At 37.9% G+C, this 19,570-nt stretch overlaps 1 protein-coding gene across 1 annotated transcript in view; it reads left to right on the top strand.

Annotated features, from left to right (window-relative positions):
• Positions 1 to 19,570, top strand: part of DNAH14 (dynein axonemal heavy chain 14) — a 2,550,346-nt gene that overhangs the window by 2,098,540 nt on the left and 432,236 nt on the right. Inside the window, 2 exon segments of the mRNA XM_044060213.1 lie at positions 2,654 to 2,851; positions 16,759 to 16,955. Of these exon segments, the coding sequence (XP_043916148.1) occupies positions 2,654 to 2,851; positions 16,759 to 16,955 (395 nt within the window).

Below are 19,570 nucleotides of genomic sequence, written 5' to 3'. Positions count from 1 at the left end.
TTAGGTCCACTTCTCTTTAAAGGATCTAAACCTGTTGAGGCCAATAATGATGCGTTTTATTTTGATAACAAGGAAATATCATCTGTAGTAAAAACAGATGGTGAAAATTATGTTACCAGTTTTCTAACCCAGTTTAATGATGTGTCGGTGCAGCTTAGGGATATTTTGTTTTATAATTGGGATATTATCTCCCAACAACAAGTGGTTAATAAGGTTTTGGGTACTAAGCCTATAATACTTTTTAAAAAGGGCCCAAATTTGAAAACATTACTCGAACTACCATATGAGCAATACAAACAACAAAAAGGAATGTACAAATGTGGTAGATGTAATTATTGTAAATATATCCTAACAGGTTCTTCCTTTCACATTAAAAATACCAGATATGGTATTTATCATAAATTTAATTGTGAGAGTCAAGGGGTGGTGTACCTAGCTTTATGTAAGTCTTGCCCTACGTTCTATCTTGGCAAGACTGAACGTCAATTAAAGCAGCGGATTTATGAGCATATTTATGTCATATCAAAGGGTATCAGTACTAATGCCTTAGCAAGGCATATACTTGAACATAATACACACAGCTTTAAATTTGTTGTTGTTCAGCAGGTACCCAGAAACACCAGAGGAGGGCATTGGCATTTAAAATTAGAAGAACAAGAATTATTATGGCAGTTAAAAACTAATGCCTATGTTTATCCAGGAATTAATGATGTGTGCTCTATTAAATGTTTACTTAAATTAAAAGCTTTAGAACGTTAGATATTAAGCACTTTTTAAGTACTTTTTAATATGTTTTGAATTGAGTTTAATATTAAGTTTGTTTAGATTCATTTTGATAAAATCTATTTAGTAATATGAGTATTTTGGTATTTAGAATGACAGCAGGTTGTTAGTCATTTTGTGGTTGACTTTTAGAAGTAGGTTGCTTTAATAGTTAGGTGAACTTTTTAATTGTGTAGCTGTGGTCAGTTGTGATTAATTATTTCTTAATTGTGCAACCTATATATTTGGTATTTTGTAATGCTGTGTTGTCTGAAGAAGTGCACTGAGAAGTAGTGCATGAAAGTGCTAACAATAAATTTTTATTCGTGGATTGGTCCGTGTTTTGCCACTTTTTTCTCTTTTTTTTTTTTTTTTGTGTTTAGTTTATCTCGTTCGTTTTTGACAGTTGTTATAAAAAAAGAAAACATATAATATATAATGTGTATAATGGAAAATGTTAATATGGTTTGTTTTCTTATCTATTGGTATCGTGTGCTTATGCTTAAGTGATAATTTTATAAAGGTGTTTAAACGAACAAAAAAATTATGTGATTTTTTTTTAATGGTGTAGCTGCTCTTTGGCAGCTTTGTCAATAAACTCATAAACTGTCATGTCTGTGTGTGTGTGTGTGTGTGTGTGTGTGTGTGTGTGTGTGTGTGTGTGTGTGTGTGTGTGTATGCATACAACTGTGTTGTCAGGTGTACATATGCATGCACACACGCAGGCATAAACACACACATATTCACATATATAGCGCCTATGTTACACATGAAAGTGCTGAATAAACTATGCAGTCTACTCAGATTTTGATGGTAGCAGGTATAATCAATATAGTACAGTAGTAAAATCTTGCGATAGTCCATTCAAATGTGAATTACCTGTAAAAAGCAGTTTTAAATGTAGGCTTGTAGCCACAGTGATCACAGATGTTTGCTTCTCATGGAGAGGGATTTTGAGGCTAAAAATATAGACTTTTGGTCCTTGACCAGAGGAAGCTGTGAAAGTAGCAGAAAAGTCACTGGAAGTTTTGTGGAGTTACTCAAGGGCAAATAAGTTAGGGCTTATTTTTGGATGTATTTGGTGATTACAAGGTAGCTTGACCTGAATTGCAACATCAAGTCTGTGAACTGTAAAGGTTGTGGTATTCCTCTGAGAATATTTTAAACTGGATTGGAAAAAATAGTTTAATTCTAAATTGACCAAAAATGTGTTAAGCAAAAGTGTGATTATTTTATATTATTATAAATTGGAAGTGAACATTTATTTTGCATTTCACTGTAAACAAACTGCATTTAAACTGAGGAAAGTGTTTCCAGTGTGTTAAATATGATAAAGTATACATATGCGTGTATGTTTTTATGTCAGATTATCAAGTTTTTGGAAACTTCAACTTCATATGGTCAAGACTATATGTTCAACTTTCCAAAAACTCAAACAAAACAAAACAATCAAAATCAATATTTCTGCAGGGGGCAAGCTCTGCCCGCACTCTCCACACCCACTGCAAGTTATATATACCAACTCAGAGATCGCAATACAGTGAGGAAAATAGTAAATTCCCTGATCCCCACACTGTACCATGATCTCCATACAAATGCTCCAAGTCTTCAGAAAATTGAATATATGGTCTCAACCATATTAAGTTTTACTTTCCAAAAACTCAATCATCTAACATACACCCGTGTGTGTGTATGTGTGTGTGTGTGTGTGTGTGTGTGTGTGTGTGTGTGTGTGTGTGTGTGTGTGTGTGTGTGAAAAAGAGAGAGAGAGAAAGGCAGTGACTGATACATATGTTTACTTCCTTATAGTTACATTTTTTTATCATTCTGTGATGTTTACTTCCAAGGTTTTATATAGTTTTCATTTTGTGTCCTTTCATGTCTGTAAAAGGTTTCCATTCAGGTGCTGAAAATGCTTCTGGAGGAGAACAAAGGGATCCATTGGCAAGCACTGCAGTATTTAACAGGGGAAGTGGTATATGGTGGACGTGTGACTGATCACTGGGACCGACGATGTCTGCTCCATATCCTTAAAAGATTTTATAATCCTGAGATTTTGCAAGATGGACATGTTTTCTATAGTAACAAGGTACATATATCAATATTGATACATAAAGAAGAATCATCTTGATAAATAGTTACTGACTAATTAAAATTAGGTTCAGAAAAAAAAAGTCCTTTCCCAATCATGTCACTTGTTTGTTGAAATGATTAAAATCTGTGTGGTAAGCTGCTGAAAAATGTACAATATATTGTAAATCCAATTTGGCTCAGGAGGGTACACAGAGGAACACCTGCATTAAGGAAAGTAGGAGAGGCTAATTTTATTCTGAAAGACTCAGAGACTCTGAATTCCTTTTTCAGTTACGTTTTATGAAAAGTAGATGATTTCAAATGAGACAGTGTTTCATATTTTTACAGAAGTAAAGGAAATAACAAGCAGCACAGTATGGCATCATACAAACTGATACAGGTGCACATATTCAAAGGTTGCTGCAGATATGGGAGCCTGATTCCTAGGTGCTACCTGCACTGTATACAGGATTCTGATTACATACTATGGGCTTGTCAGCACAGTGACTTGAAGAACAGGTGGCCTCCAAGCCATGGTACTGGCAAGCCTACTGTATGTAAACAGAACTGTGCACCTGTAAGCATATGGTCAATGGATAGTGGAGCATAGGATACTGTATACTGGTCAGGAGCTCAGTACATCATACACTGTAGTAGAGCACTCAACATCCTGCATTATGTAGTAGTGCAGAAGGAACTAAGGGTGCCATCCATAAATAAGACCACAACATTGTTTTCAGAGAGGAAAATCAGCTTGACATAGGTAACCCCACAGGACCACTAAGCAGCAGCAGGATAAAGATGTGTTTTCTCCCTGTCAGCAGCAAGCACATATCTAGACACTGAACAGAACTAGGTGCAGCTAGCCTGAAATGGGCTTCAAAGCAGCAACAACATAAAATGTGATCACCCCTGTTTGACACAACCACATACCTGGCACTGAACAGAAGTAGTGACACTTTAAGTCCTCACTAATACCACACAGAAGTAACTTATACTTACTATCAGTGCATTCTCAAGCTTTCCTGGAGATCAGTAGTCAAAGCTAGTCATACTAATTGTCCATCTAGCCTTCTCCTCCCCTGAATTAGAAACCTCTTTTTGGCTGATCCACAACAGTTATTATGAGTTTTAGGAAATTTCTAACATTCTTTAAATCAATGGGGCCACTTGGCCTTTCAAACAAAATGTGACATCTAAGTGGAACTGAAGTTTTCATATCTGTAATAGGTCTACACAACAGAGTTCATTGTGCTTCTGCTCCAGGGCAAGGACATCAAGGCTTCAGACTGTTAAATTTGTTGGATCTTCATCCCAGATGGCAGGTACTCTGTTATGACATACCATAACACTAGCTCTCTCCAATGCCACATAGCTCTTCTTCTGCTGATACATATAGATGGCAATAAATTCTTATACTGCCCTCCTGCAGTCTTCAGAGAAAGCATGAAGGTTACTGGCTGTGTGATACTAATGTCTGTATGAGTGTTATGCTTACTATCTATCTGCCTTACATGAAGAGGACTTGATGTATAACCATATATGAGATCTACAATGACATTAGTATATTCTTGTTTTGATATGTAAACTTTGTACTATTTGCTAGAAAATGAGTATGTATGCCACCATACTATGTTGTAAAAGGAACTAGATGGCCAGATATCTGATGTTTTTCATGTTTCACTGTTGCAGTCATCACATTTGGGTTATCCCTGCAAGGGTAGCCCTCAGCCAGCCCAAATACCAGAGTCTTAGTATTTCTGCATCAGTTGCTGTCGCTTCAGGACTGATGTCAGGTCATCAGTAGTATAAAGTAAGGCAGCTGATGTCATTACATCAGTCTTTCTTGCTGTGGAGCATGAAGCAGAAGAGTTCGCATTAGTGCCGTTCGGCCGCTACCTGAGTTTTGTCTACCGATTTGAAGCTGAAGTCTTCTAAAGCTAAGTACCCCATTGGGGACCCTTTTTCTTGCACTAACCAATGTCAGAAAACGTTAACAATTGTCACACCTGTGGAAAGAAAATACCACACCGAGACTTTCATTCTTACCGCATCACTTGTTTAGACCCAGACCGTGATGTCCCCCGCTGTCGCTTCTGTGCTTTGTTCAATGCCAGAACTATCCATTGAGGGGCCCTTATTGCAACTAGATATTTTCGTTTACAGTCCTTGAACTCTGATATGGCTTCGGTAAGCCATCTGATAACAGAGCTTCCAAAAAAACATAAAGATAAGGACAGAGACAGACCGCACAGGTCCAAACCTACTGATGACGCTTCCGTTAAGCTAGTCGTCAGTTCTCAGGTCCTCATTGAGGCACTTTCGCAGCTCCTAATGCCCACTTCTGTGGATTCGCAGGCCACTACAGAGACCCTTTCAGAGTCCAGTATGCCGCAAAACTCTTCTTCGACTAAGGATCCTGCGGTCGTCTCTACCATGGATGTGTCTGGAGCCGCTGAACAGGCACCGGCTTCCGAGGAAGTCCTTCGCACTATCAATTCTTGACAAAAACCAATGTATTCTTTCACGACTATCATTCTTTCAAAAACTATTGAGTTTCTTAGGCCTGGGTAAGAACCACACCCAAAAAACCAATGAACCAATCTCACCTGCTTCCTTGCTTCAGTCTCAAATGCTTAAAACGGAGGAAGACCTTATCATATTGATCGGGGAAGCCAAGCTACCCCCTCCAAAAGGAAAAGAGATCTGTCCCCTGTAGTTTTGTCTGAGTAAGAGTCAGATGACTCTGATGCATCTGAATATGAAGACATACAACCCCTCTCTACTTATGAGGATTCTGATGCAGAGGATTCCATCCCATTCTGCCTCTCCCCCAAAGGATTTTCTTTTGAGGAAAACCTTCCTACCTTAAGGGAGCATTTCCAATGGGAGAGTCAGGACTACCCTCAGTCTAAAAAGAGATTCAGGGAATTCTTGGATCTTTCACAGCACAGACCCTTGGCCATCCCCCCAGTTCTGGATGTTGTAGTGGATGTTTTCCTGGAATCCAGCTTGACTCCTGACACCTTCCCTCCTGCACCCAGAAAACCAGACAGGTACTATAGAGTCCCTGACTCACACAAATTTCTTTTTAAAAATCCTGCTGCTGACCCTGAGGTAATTTCTCAAGGGCCTAAAGGGATTAAAGCAACCTCTACTAAGAATCCCGCCCCCTCAGATAGGGTTTCCCGAGCACTGCATAGATGGGGTAAAAAAGTATACACCTCAGCTACTCTTGCTACCAGGGCACTAAATTGTCAGTTCCATATGCTAAAATTTCATCAACATACCCTGGAACTCCTCAAACAAAATATGTCTTCCTTTCCTGCTTGTGCAGAATCTAAAAAGTGACAAGAGTTAATGCATTCTGGAAGTCAAGTAACTAAACACACCTTGCACTATGGTTTTGATGCCCTAGAAGCTTCTTGCAGGGCAGCAGTCACCAGATCTGTCATTAGAAGGCATGCATGGCTTAAGGAACAGCCCTTGCCAGACCATGTCAAATCTACATTGTTGGATGCCCCCTTGCACAAAGACAATGTATTTGGCACTAAGGCAGAAGAGGTCATAAAAAATGGAAGAAAAAGCAAAATCTATGCAGACAGTTAAGGGTTTCTTACAGGTCCAACCACCCAGGTTCAGGAGGCATTGTCCCAACAAGCACTGGTCCTTTCCTGCTCCCACTAAGCCAGTCCAGCCCAGACCCCTGGGAACCAGACCTCCCCCAGACAGCAGCCACAGGGAATGCAGAGATCTAAGGAGTGGACTACCTCCACTTTAAAACCAGGGAGTTCTAAGCCATCCCCTTATGGTAAGAACTCACAATGACTCACCTCCCCACCCCCTCCCTCTGCCCACCTTCACTTACCCATAGGAGGAAAACTCTCCTTTCACGCAAGCACCTGGGCCACCATTACCAGCGACCACTGGGTTCTCAACATAGTGTCCTAGGGATACAAATTTTCTTTCCACACCCTTCCTACACCGAAAGGATTTCCAGATCTACCTCCACACCAGTGGGCAGAGGCACAAAAACAAGTCCTTTCCCTACTCTCTATGAGGGCAGTAGAGCACGTTCCTGCAGAACAGAGAGGCCAAGGTTTCTACTCCAGACTTTTGAAGAAAACAGCACACCTAGCACCCCATCATCGATCTATCTGTACCAGAAAAGACAGCACCTAGCACCCCATCATCGATCTATCCACTAGGCTAGCCACAGATCTGCTGAGCAGCATGCAAGCCCTTTCCTTTCAAGCTTTCTCTCCCAAGGGCTCTCCTGACAAAACTGACAAACCCACTGTAATGTGGTATATCAACAAGCAGGGAGGACACACCACCCCTTTTGCACACAGCTTCTGTCATGGTGACTCAATTCACAATATCACCCAGGGTTCTCTCTTCTCCCTCAGACCAATTAAACAGAAAATGTCTGGACCCACACGAGTGGCAGCTCAACAGAAGAACCTTCACCCTCAGCTCAAAATTCTGCACCCAGAAGCACTACCTGCATGGCTTGGAAAGTGGATGCCCTGTCCTTCCCAAAGAAAAAGGGAAAAACAAGGACAATTCTTATAGCTCCAGGCAGCCTCACCAGCACTGGCCCCCCTGCTGCCTTGCTGTCCCCCCCTGCCACCATGGCCTCTTTAGAGATTCCAAACCTCTGACCCAGAGGGAAGGGGATGCATTCATCCCCAATTTGCAGAACTCATTTTTTTAGCTTTTGGCTTATTCCTACCCCCAATCAAGCTGCCAACCTCAGTAAAACAGGTTCTAGATGTTATACATGAGGCCAGATGCCTGACAAATGGAAAAGGTTCTGCACCTGGATTCAGGCTATCTACTACACAGCAGCCTCTCTTTTTCCTTTATTAAAATTTATGCCTCTGCTATCTCTACTCATTTTCCCACTGAGCAGCCCCTTTTCTCACATTCCTTGATCAAACAGTTCCTAAGAGGGGATAGCAACTTGAGGCCACCCAGAAGAGCAGCAACCTCAGCTTGGGATCTTAACTTTGTGTTGGAAAAGCTCACCCTGCCCCCCTTTGAACCAGCTTCTTCTGCAGAGCTAAAATTTCTCTCCTGAAAGACAGCTTTCCTTCTGGCCATCACTTCAGCCAGAAGAGTCTCCAAGCTGCAAGCACTCATGGCTGTGAAACCCTTCATCATCTTCCATACTGACAGAGTATCCCTCAGGTCTAACCCATCCTTCATGCCCAAGGTGGTGTCCAGTGTGGCTCTCAACCAATCCATTCATTTGCCCACCTTTTTTTCTTAATCCCCAGAACAAGTGGGAAAGGATCCTGCACGCTCTAGATGTGCACAGACAGAGCAGATTCTATCTAGCCAGGACTAAATCCTTCAGAAAGTATGATCAATTGCTGGTTAGCTTTGCTACAGGGGCAGAAGGCAAAGCCATCTCCAAACAAACCATTTCCAAATGGATTGCACACTGCATCCATTTCTGCTACAGACAACATGGAAAGCCTCCCCCAAGGGGGTCAGAACTCAATTCACCAGAGCAGCCTCCACCTCTGCAGCTTTCCTCAGAGGAGTCCCCACCAGGCACATCCTGGAGGCTGCCACCTGGACATCTGTTCACACTTTTACCAAACATTACAACCTGCCTCTCTTCTCCAAATCCAGAATAGGGTTTGCCTCTGCAGTCTGCAGGGCATCCTAGCCAGCCCCTAGTTTCCCTGACTGCCTCCACCCATTTCCTCAGCTTTGGGAATCAACCCAAATGTGATGACTGCAACAGTGAAACATGAAGAACATAGTACGGTTGTGTACACTTACCATAAATGTAGATGCTCGAGTGTATTCACTGTTGCAGTCGTGGTTTCCCTCCCTCCATTCCCCTTTTTTTTCCTTCTCTTTCCTTACAAGGGACATATTGGTATTTACTTTCTACTGGTGAGGTTCTTCCACCAGAACCTGGCTCCTACTTGGGGGGGGCTGACAGGTTAGGGCAAGAAAAATTGATGTAATGGCATCGGCTGCCTTACTTTGTACTACTGACAACCTGACATCAGTCCTGAAACAACAGCAACCAACGCAAAAATACTAAGCCTCTGGTATTCGGGCCAACCGAGGGCTACCCTGGCAGGGATAACCCAAATATGATGACTGCAGCAGTGAATACACTCGAACATCTACATTTATGGTAAGAGTACACAACTGTACTTTCTTACTTATATCGTTGCATCTCTAGACAGAAATGCTGAAGCTGCACCTAGGAATCAGACATGATGGTGAGACATGATGGTGATGTATCACCATCATTACCTGTATAGGAATTAAAGTCTTCCAGGAGAACTGAAGAGCGTATAAGTGGTACCTACTAAGCAGTACATCCATGGTTTCTAAGAAGGCTGATTATTCTGAATTGCTGTTAGATATATATACAAAAATATACAAAATAAACAAAGTATTGCTTTCAGTAGCTTACAGTGAGATTGAAGTAACCCTCTCATTTACTGTCACAAGCTCTGTCTGAAAAGCATCCATCCAGGAGTTTGTGAATATCCTCACACCCACATGGGATCTCAACTAAGGATCATCTCCAGTATAGGAACTAGAGAAGGATCCAGAGAGTGAGAGAAAAAAAAGAGAGTGGGACCACCTCTGATCAAGAGGTCTGCTTCCAGAACCAATGCCCTGAATAGTAATAAGACCAATTAAATCTATCAGGTATTTTTTTAATGTCCTGCAAGAACGCTGGCTATTTTTCCAGCTGTGGTAACATTCCATGGTCTACTCCATCTTAATCCATCCTTCTGCCACTTGATTGTCATCATACCTTACCCCCACTTTTTATTTTGCAAATGGTCAGCCCACAGAAGAGTTCTAACCAGTTTTTTAGGCTGAGTCTGACCAAGTTGCCTGAGTTACCTTGTCAGTAGCAGTTACCTGGGAACATCACCCTCAGGTGTGACTGCACATATTTGGCCTTGATATCCCATTTCTGGGTAAAGTCCTCAAATGAGTTAAAAGAATAATCACAGAACACATCCTGGATCCTCAGTTATCTGGCATCTCTCTCAAACCAAGTTGCTAATAGTAACCCTACATGGTACAGAAAGCTCCAGGCAGCATAATTCTAAGGATTGGGGGGGGCACACAGAAAGTAGTAAATAAGTTCAAAAGAAATGAAAGTAGCAAAGTATTCTTAGTTGGAAAACACAATTAATTCAGCTCTATAAGTGTTTTAAAAGGGCTCATATGCTTTGTATCTCAGCTTTATAATACTATACTATATACTGACTATTACTTTTCTTTCTCTCCCACTTTCATTCTTCCTTCCAGCTCAACTCTGGAGTCAAATTCTGTCCATCTCCCAACAAGTTGCTGCTACATTTGAATATCTAAGCATTGTAATGTAGTGGGACTAGGTTAAAAACACTAGCTTAGGTATAGTGAGACTAGCTTGGGTATACAGTGTTTTTTTTTTTTATTTTCCCTGCTGATGTTTTACCCTATTAATGCTTGCTCATTGGATCTACAGGAGAGGAAGAAAGAGGTGAAGATCTTCTTCAATGAAGATCATTCTAACATCAACTCATAACATTTGGGTTTTACAAATCTTGTATATCTTCACTCCCAACCAGAAAATTCAACAGCAGTGCCTCAGTCCATATGGACTATAGAAACAATTCTTGGGCTCATGTCAGCATTCCTTCTTAACTTAGTTGGTGAACATGCTTGCATATAAAATCAACTCTGGTAAAAGATTTCTTGAGTACTTCCCACCACTTTGAGTGCTTCATGTATCTATAAACCTTGAATAATTTCATCTGTGCAGTGCCTCACACTCATTTATTTATTTTATTTATTTATTTTACATTTGTTAATGGGGATAACGGGATAATCTGACTGGGTCCATTTACATAAGGCTCGCATAGAGTTAATGCTATACAAGTTATATACATTAATACATAATATAATACATAATAATAAATAAATACAATTGCAATAATACAAACAAAGAGGAGCAAGTCATTTTGTCACAAGTGTGGGTCACAAGTCAAGTAAAGAAAAGTTGTTTTTCATTGAAAAAAGTTGATTGTTTTTGTTTCTAATTGTTAGGTATAGGTATAAAAGGTATAATTGATAAAAAATACAAAAAGGAGGGAATGGGTAAAATAGGAGGGATCCAAAAGAGAGAAGAATACCAGGTGTTGAAGAAAAGAGAGAAGAGAGAAGAGAAGGGCAAAGGCGGGGCCAGTGGGGGTATGAGTTAATCCGGGTATGTGCATTGGGAGGGCCAGTGGGATAGAAGGAAGGGTTGAAGATAGTTGGCAGTTTTGGTGGCCATGTTCCAGTGAGCATCACCCTCCTGATAGGAAGGATTTGACTTTTTTGAGTAAGTGGTTTTTTGAGGCGTAGGCTGTGCTTTAGATTGGTATATGACTAGATAGGTTCTTTTAGAGATTTAGATTTATCAGGGAGTATTTTAAGTTTTGAATTGGTATTTTTGTTGGTTGAAGTTGGTTTGGGTTTATCCATCTAAGGTATTTAGGTTTATGGTGGTTACAACAGGAGGTGAGTTGTAGTATGGATGATGTAATCTGGCAGTATGAGTATTAATGAAATGTTTTTTATTTAGCTTGGTTTTGTTAAGCTTGGTGAGCACTGGGGATGCATATAGAAGTGTATAGAGTAAGCAATGTGAGTTTGCCACTTTTGGTAGAAATTTTTGTTAGAAAGGATTTGATTCTATTATTCTAATTTAATTTCCCTAATTTTATTAATATTTTATAATAGCTAAATCAAACCTAAGTTTACTGCTATCTTAACTCCTAATAGTTTAGTTGGGTCTGGGGGAGTGGGTGTGTGGGTTTGGTTTGATTGTATGGTGATTGTATGTGTAGGGGTTTTTTGGGTTGGATGGAATTTGGTTTTTTTGGTTTTTTAATTTTAAGAATAGCTGATAGCCAGTAGCCAGTTTTCTACAGCTGTAAAGCAGGATTGGGTTTGGCTAGTAGATTATCTAGAGATGTGTCAGAGTGTCAGAATGTCATCTAATGTCGAATATAGGGTATTACCTTATGGTTGGATGGCTTTATGCATGTCATTAATAAAGAAAGACTGAAAAAAGAAGTGGTGGACCCTTGGACCCTTGTGGAACCCAGGAGATTGGAGAGTTTATTGGGAGTTTATTTGTGTTGAGTATTTTGTTGAGACTACCAGATAGATATGGAACCAACCCAAAGTTAGGTTGTTGGGTGGAGATTTCTTCTTTATTATAGTAGTTGGTGGTTAACCATGTCAAAGGCTTTTGAGAGATCCAGAAAGAGAGCAGATGATATTTTTTTGTTGTTACGGTTTCATTTACCATTTACTAATGAAATATTTTCAATCAAAACATTATTAAAATATGCTGTTGTGCTTAAGGTAGGCACCAGTAAAGTTTGCACAAAACTTTTTCTTTGTCTTTCTTTAAGCTACCCGGTTTCTTTTAGAAATTGATTCTAATGTGTTTACTAACCAATAAGAGAAAAACAATAAAGTAGTGAATGATAGTAAAGGGGAATCATCAAAGAAAACTGCAGGACCTGAAGAAATGTAAATCCACTTGTTCCACTTCAAATTCTGAGGATGGTACTACATTGTAAATGACTCCAACACAAGGATATGAAGTCATTGTCAAAAGCAGCAAAATTTTCATAACCCCCAGCCTTGACATTACCAGAAGAAAAAACCTCAGCACCTTCATTGATACCTGTGTTAGTATGGTGTATGATCACATCCAGTCAAGAAGTTTCAATAAAGGATGAGCCTAGCACTTCTTTCTCAAGCTACTTTTTTTTATTCAGTCCGTGTTTTATTTCAACCTCTCTGTAACTGTAAACCACTTACAAGGCAGAATTTTATGGCCTCTCTGCTGTGTTCATAGTTGTTTACAAAATGCCTAGTTCTGGATTTGTGCACTTGAAACTAAAGAAAGTGCAGATTTACTGCTATCTGGACAATTGCTTGATTCAAATATAGTCCCTGAAAACCTTGTAATATTTTCTTCAATAGACTCTCAGATTTTTTCAAGATATGAGAATCTTTCAAAACCTACACAAATCAGGTATTCAGTCCTATCAAATGAAGCAATTATTAGAAACCATCTTATCATGAAGACTTATATTATCTCCCTGTGTGAGCGAAGTTCAGACGATAATGTAATTATCCAGTCTGATCATAAAGAAAAACATTTGACACAAGAACATTCCAGAAAGTTATATATTCATATCCTACAGTATCCTTATGGTTCCAATGACAAGGCAACACATAGAAAATATCCAGTGGTGTCAAGGAACTTGTGGAATTAATTTATCCTGTCAATTGGGGAATGTCAAAAAGTAGGTATGAGATTCAACTGCTGTATCATGCTGTCTTCAGAACATTTTTTTTCCTGGAGAATCAAAGACATTTTTTGTTGCAGAACAAGCTAAGGAGGAATGGCTTTTCAAGACAAAATGGCTAAGGAAGATTGGAATTTTGTTGACTTGGTTAAACTTGTGGGTAGACTGAAAAGCATATACCCCACTTTATGTCATTAACGTTTGGAAGGACACTAAAAAAAGGGAAAAGAATAAATGTAAGTAAAACAATTTTTGTTCTTAATGGTATTTGTATAAAAGATTTAATGGTGTAAACTGCATGTTATATAGTAAAGCAGAGTTATGTAGTATGTAGTCTGGGGTATCTAAAATGAAGGTGGTAAGGGTGAGTCTATTCAGTGATTGTTATATGTGATAAAGATACTAAAGTAGACAAGTACTTTTTTAGTTTTAAGAAACAAAGGCATTACAATGTAAAAAGAGAAGAAATACTGGACAAATGTATGTTTAAGTTAATATGTTGCAAGCTTGGCCTCAGGGTGGGGATGGGGTGCAAAAGTGCAATAATTATGATATACATAGAACTGAGATGTTTTGCATGTCTGGATTAATGTCATTGACGTAATATAAAAACAATGTTTTTGTATGTAAATGTGGATTTGAAAAATAAGAAAATATTGTGAATGCAATGAGAGGTTTAACTTTAACAAATAAATGTTCAGTGTGAGTTGAGAAGTCTGCTGCAGGTGGCAGTTGTAAATTCTGTTCTTACACTTCCATGGAGGCAAGCTGACTGCAGGAGCAGGCAATAAATCTTGAAAGTCCTGGGCCATGTTTGCTTAGGGACATGTAAAATTAAAAGGTACAAGGGCAAGCACCTCAGTAAAAAAATAAAGATTGAAATTATTGGAAGTGAGTAAGACATAACAGCTTTCCTAGTACCTGATATTTCAGTGCATTTACTAGAACAGTGTATAATTTAGTTTTATTTAAGGATAGCCAGTGCACTTTTTTAAAGCTAAACGTTAATGTTTTTTGAAAGCATACAAGCTGTTTTCCACATCTGGGAGAGAATAGAGATAAGAAAAAAGAGAAAACAATTAGTCTAAGTAGGAGCACAGGCTGTAACATGAGTTTTAGCATGGATAAACTTAATTTTAGATTATGTAATGTCTCTGGATACAGCTGTCAGTTTGGGACAATTGTCCCTATCAGGAGAGTTAAACATCATTATTTGAAGATATACATAGTATTGTGTGTTTGTTATAAGTTAATAGGTTCTGAGAGTGTTCTGGAGATATTTTTCCATTAAAACAAAAAGTATTGAAAAGTGATATAGGTTCAGTTGGAAATGAAAAGAAAAAAACAACAGTATAAAGGATCAACCTACCAAACATTATTGGGTGTATGTAACACAAAAGTTGGAAACAGACATTTAAAAAGCTGTCATGTATATAATAGGTGGGAATAATAATTTCATATCATAATGGCTATGTTATCAATGTTATTTTGGAAAGTAAATGGCCTCACAGGTATAACAATGTTACAGGAGACACATTTGGAAAGAAATGAGCATGTGAATTTGATTAAAAAGGATTGCAGGATGGATATGCAGCAGAATATCAGGGACAAAGTGAAAGGGGAATAATTATACTAATTATTAGAGGAGTTCCAATAATAATAGAAGATGGAAAAAATATAATAATTGATTTGTGGTAATAGGGGATTATGGACAAGGGAGGATGATTATGCTGGTATGTATTTATATTCCACCTAAAACTGCTATTATGGAACTTAAGAAAATTTGGGGAGAAATAATCATGTTTTAGCAGGAAATATTACTTATAGGTAGGGACTTACTCAACAACTTAGGCAATAGAAAGTATAAAGGGCTGTTGCTAAGCTTAGGGAGCCTATAACAAGAAAAGTATCCAGGCATCCTGGAATGATATTAGAGATATTTCAGAAATTTTATGAAAATTTGTATAATGCAGAGAATTGTAAAAACCAAGAAAGTGCACAAATAGAAATATTTATGAAATACTTAACTATGCCAAGGTTAGAGGTTGATGAAGATCAACAATTAACAATTAAGACAGGATGAGATGAGATAAAAATGGTGATATATAATCAATCTGCAGGAAAGTCTCCATGAATAGATGGCATTCCTGTGGAAATTTGGAAGTTAGGAGGGAAGAAAGTGACAAAGATCTGGAAGGTTTTGTTTAATGATATTTTAAAAGAAGGGGAAGCACCAACATCTTGGAAGAAAGCTGTGGTGGCTGTAATACCTAAAGACGGTGAAGCCCCATATGATCCAGCTGCATATATACCCATTTCAAATTTAAACCATGATTACAAAGTGTTTATGTCTATAATAGCTAAACTAATGTTGCCAAAACTGATAGATATGGATCAGTGTGGTTTTGTGGAGAGGAGGCAAACATTTGACAAAATTAATAGAATGACGATGATTCAGAGGGAAGCAGAGTGTAAGAAAACACTGCTGTTGTTGGTGGGTCTTGATGCAGAAAAAGCATTCAACAAAGTAAGCCAGGATTTTATGAACAGAGCAATGGAATCATTTGCATTCCCTGATACAATAGTAAGGTTAATTAGGAGGATATATGAGGGATTGGAGGCAAATATTAAAGTGGGAGGATTCTTCTCTGATAAGTTGTGTCTGAACAGAGGAACCAGGCAGGAGTGTCCTCTTTCACCTGTGTTATTTGCTTTATATTTAGAAACACTGGCAAAGAAAATAAGGGACTCGGAAATTTAAGGATATAACTGGTATGGTAATCAAGAAAAGTTATCTTTATTTGCAGACAGTATTATTTTGTACCTGATAAAACCAGAAAAGGACATCTCAGTGTAATGAAACATTTTCAGACAGTTTCAAGTCTTTTCATGATATAAAACTAATGGAGATAAAACACAAGCTGTAGCTGCAAATTATGCACCCACACAATAATTGGTTAAGCATTACCCATATTTATGGGGACATGATAAAATGAATTATGTAGGAGTATGGATTAAAAAGTCTTCTGTTATGGCAGCTAAGGATATGTGGGAAGAGACTAAACAAAAGATAATACAAAAACTGAGAAACTGAAAGCTCTTGTTTATGGATATGTATAGCAAGATACAAGCAGTGAAAATGTTTTAGTCCCCTTAGTTTAATATACAGATTAAGCATATTTTTATCAACAAGAGGAGACGTTGTGGACAACTTGTCTTCAGACAAGAAGCAAAGGACAAAAACAGTCAAATATGACAGTATTTAGATGAATACAATTTACTAGACAGTAGAATGCCAACAGGTATATGTGTCAGAATAGTGCTAATTGGTTGCTAATAAAAATGTACTGGTATATTAAAGTAAGCCATGTAAGCTTATTCTATCAGAGCACATGGGTTGCTGTATGCACAGTCCATGGAGTTTTGGTCTCTATTGGGCAGTGATGCTGTTTACCACTGAAATTAGAAGTATTAATTGTGGACCTTCTCGCGGTGACTTTGTTTTCTTTTCATAATTTATTTAAATGCCTTTTATCTCTTTTTATTGTTTATGTTTATCTTATTCACACAGGTTTATTGGCATTGTTTAAATGCAACAAGCCTAGAAGAGTGTAGGAATTTTATACAGTCCTTACCAGATTCAGACTCCTCAGTGATGTTTGGAATGCATCCTAATGCTGAAATAGCATTTCTGGAATCTCAGGCCCAAGAATTTATTGAAACTATTGTCAGTATTCAGCCTCGCATTGGAGCAAAAAACTATATCAGGTAAGCTATTCCAGATCTTTCTTTTATGTTTCTGTGATACTGAATTTGTTTTAGATAAATTTTCTACTAAATATTTAACAAGGAACATACATCATCAGCAATGAATGCGATAACAATATTCAGTAGATGCCTAATTTTGGAGAGTTCCTATTAGTTAATTGGATCAAGCTCATTTTGTTTTCTAACCTTGTTCAATTTTTGTTTATAACTGTGAATTCTTCATAGTTCTGTGAACTGCATTTTGTTGATTTCAGAATCATCTAGTGGATATAGTTACCTGCCTTGCTATATTCATCAATGAATAGGCTGCATTGCTTTATTATATATCTCTTTTCTGGTTATTAGACAGTTGGTGAATGTATTTTATATTGCAGTACTGCCATTCATTGCCTGCAGCATTCTTATCAATAAAAGTAGGAAGATGATTTGTAACACATCATTCCCAAAGCCCCAGGAACTTTCTTATAGTAGATGACATAGTAAAATGTGGCTTCTCTACTGTTCATTGACTTATAACTCATCAGGAAACCAATGCGTTGAGCTTTGCTTGGCAAAGTTAAACTCCTTGATCACTGTTTTCAAAAAATCACTGCCGTTACATTTTCTATATACCAGCAGTGATTTCCTCCTTTTTAGAGATTCTTCCCTTCTTTAGTTTTGCACAACCATAGAGTTAGTTTATATAAATTTGGTGTAGACTTATCCCCCCACACACATGAAAGGTAACTTTAACATTTCATTTTTTTTTGGGGGGGGGTTCATTTGAGTGTTGTACTTGATAAGTCTATTCATTGGCAACTTGTATCTCAACAATTCATAGTGAAGTATAAAATGGGCATAATATAACTAAAGTTAACTGAACATTCCAGTATTAAATGTATACAGTTTTAAAATCCATTTGAAAATTCATATAAGATAGCTTACTGCAGTGTCATCATGATAAAGATTCAAGAAACCAGCTGATAATATCAAGAAAGTTTGGTCACAATATAGCTTATATGTTGACCTAATGAACACAATTAAATTCACACTAAAAGACGTAAGTGTTTTAAGTTACGTGTCTCAGAAAGAATTGTGCCAATAGTTCATGCAGGAGGGTGGAGGCTATATGAAAAGTTTTATATGCAGTGAATCCATCCTGAGTGACCCCCCCACTGCTACTGAGCATTTACTGCTGCACGTGCAACTCTAGGATTGAAACAAGGCTGACATAACTCACACAAGTTACACACCACCTGAGGAGGTTAAGAGAGAACGCTATACAATAACTGTACAGGTGATATACATTATATACTACACTAGCTGAGTCATTTGAAGAAGTAAGAACTGTGCATTATTTCTGGTATTATGAATTATGGATTTGGGCAATATCAGACCAGATGTGTGGTGAACAAGTATCATCTCCTTAAAAGTTTAAATATTATAGTCTTTGAAAAAGCTTGAACTTGTTTAAATATCAAAGTATTCTCCTCCTACATCCTGAAGATATCATGCTTTCTTTTCATGCAGAAGTAGCTAATAATGCCTTCGTTTTTTTCTCAGTGTTGTCTCTCAGATAGACCTGTGAATCCTTAGTATTAGTTAGGCTTGCACAAACTGCCACCAGTTTAATATCATTGAATATAAAAAAATTATAAGGTGACAGTTTTGATGAATGAGAAATATTCGATCCATTGCCCATGCCAGCATGCTGTCCTGATAACCATCTGAGTCATAGCGCCAAATAGGTTTTGGCCAGAATACTATACATATGTCACTTCAGTACTTATTTTAATATCTACAAAATCAGAGTTAGTCATAAGCAGTTACCCTTTAAAACTTGTATTTTACCAATAACTGTATTAACTGACTTAGCAGAGATTATGTGAGCCTCCAACAAAAATCAAAATAGAGAACATCAAAACACCAAAAAAAGGGTACAATTAAATAAAACCAAATGGTCACTTGTCTGAACTAAAAAATGTCAAACCACACAGCATAATAATAAAGGGTTTTTGGAGTGCAAGCCCCCCTGACCTCAATGTAGAAGGAAAGCCCATCTCCAAACTTAAATGTGCCAACTTCATGGTCTCACCAACTAAAAAAAATACACATTTTCCATAAAATTGGAATCAATAATACCTGTACCTCTCAACTTTTTCCTCAAAAAATCTGGGCAAAGCCAAAATGCCCAAAATCAAGCACAATTTTTAAATATTACTTTAATTCACTTAAAAAGTTAGTAGAATAACAGGCTTTGTATCAGTGTGAACACTCTGAACAATAAGAAGTATTAAAGTCTAATGTCTGGCATTGTTTATTGACTGTAATCCTGAGTAACTGAACCAGAAAATCAAAAATGGCATGACAGACATAGCAAAAAAATAATGCAAAATATTGGAAAGTCTGCACAATTCAGTACAGCTGATAGCTATGGTAATACTATTAATAAAACAACTGTTCAAAAGTAATGCCAGTTTCAAAAAATATAATTTGCTCTAAATTCTGTTTGCTCAAACTCCACAACCCCCAAGCTGTTCAGGTCTATGTGGATTTATTCATATGCACTACACCCATATCAATGTATTCAGGCCTCAGATACTGTGATTATTTGGTAACTGATTGGTTCATTAATT

Source organism: Protopterus annectens, chromosome 1.part2, assembly GCF_019279795.1.
Source record: "Protopterus annectens isolate FY-2018-M chromosome 1.part2, PAN1.0, whole genome shotgun sequence".
NCBI classification, from domain to species: Eukaryota; Metazoa; Chordata; order Ceratodontiformes; family Protopteridae; genus Protopterus; species Protopterus annectens.
The sequence above is the reverse complement of the archived record's forward strand: the minus strand, read 5'-3'. Positions and strand labels throughout refer to the sequence as shown.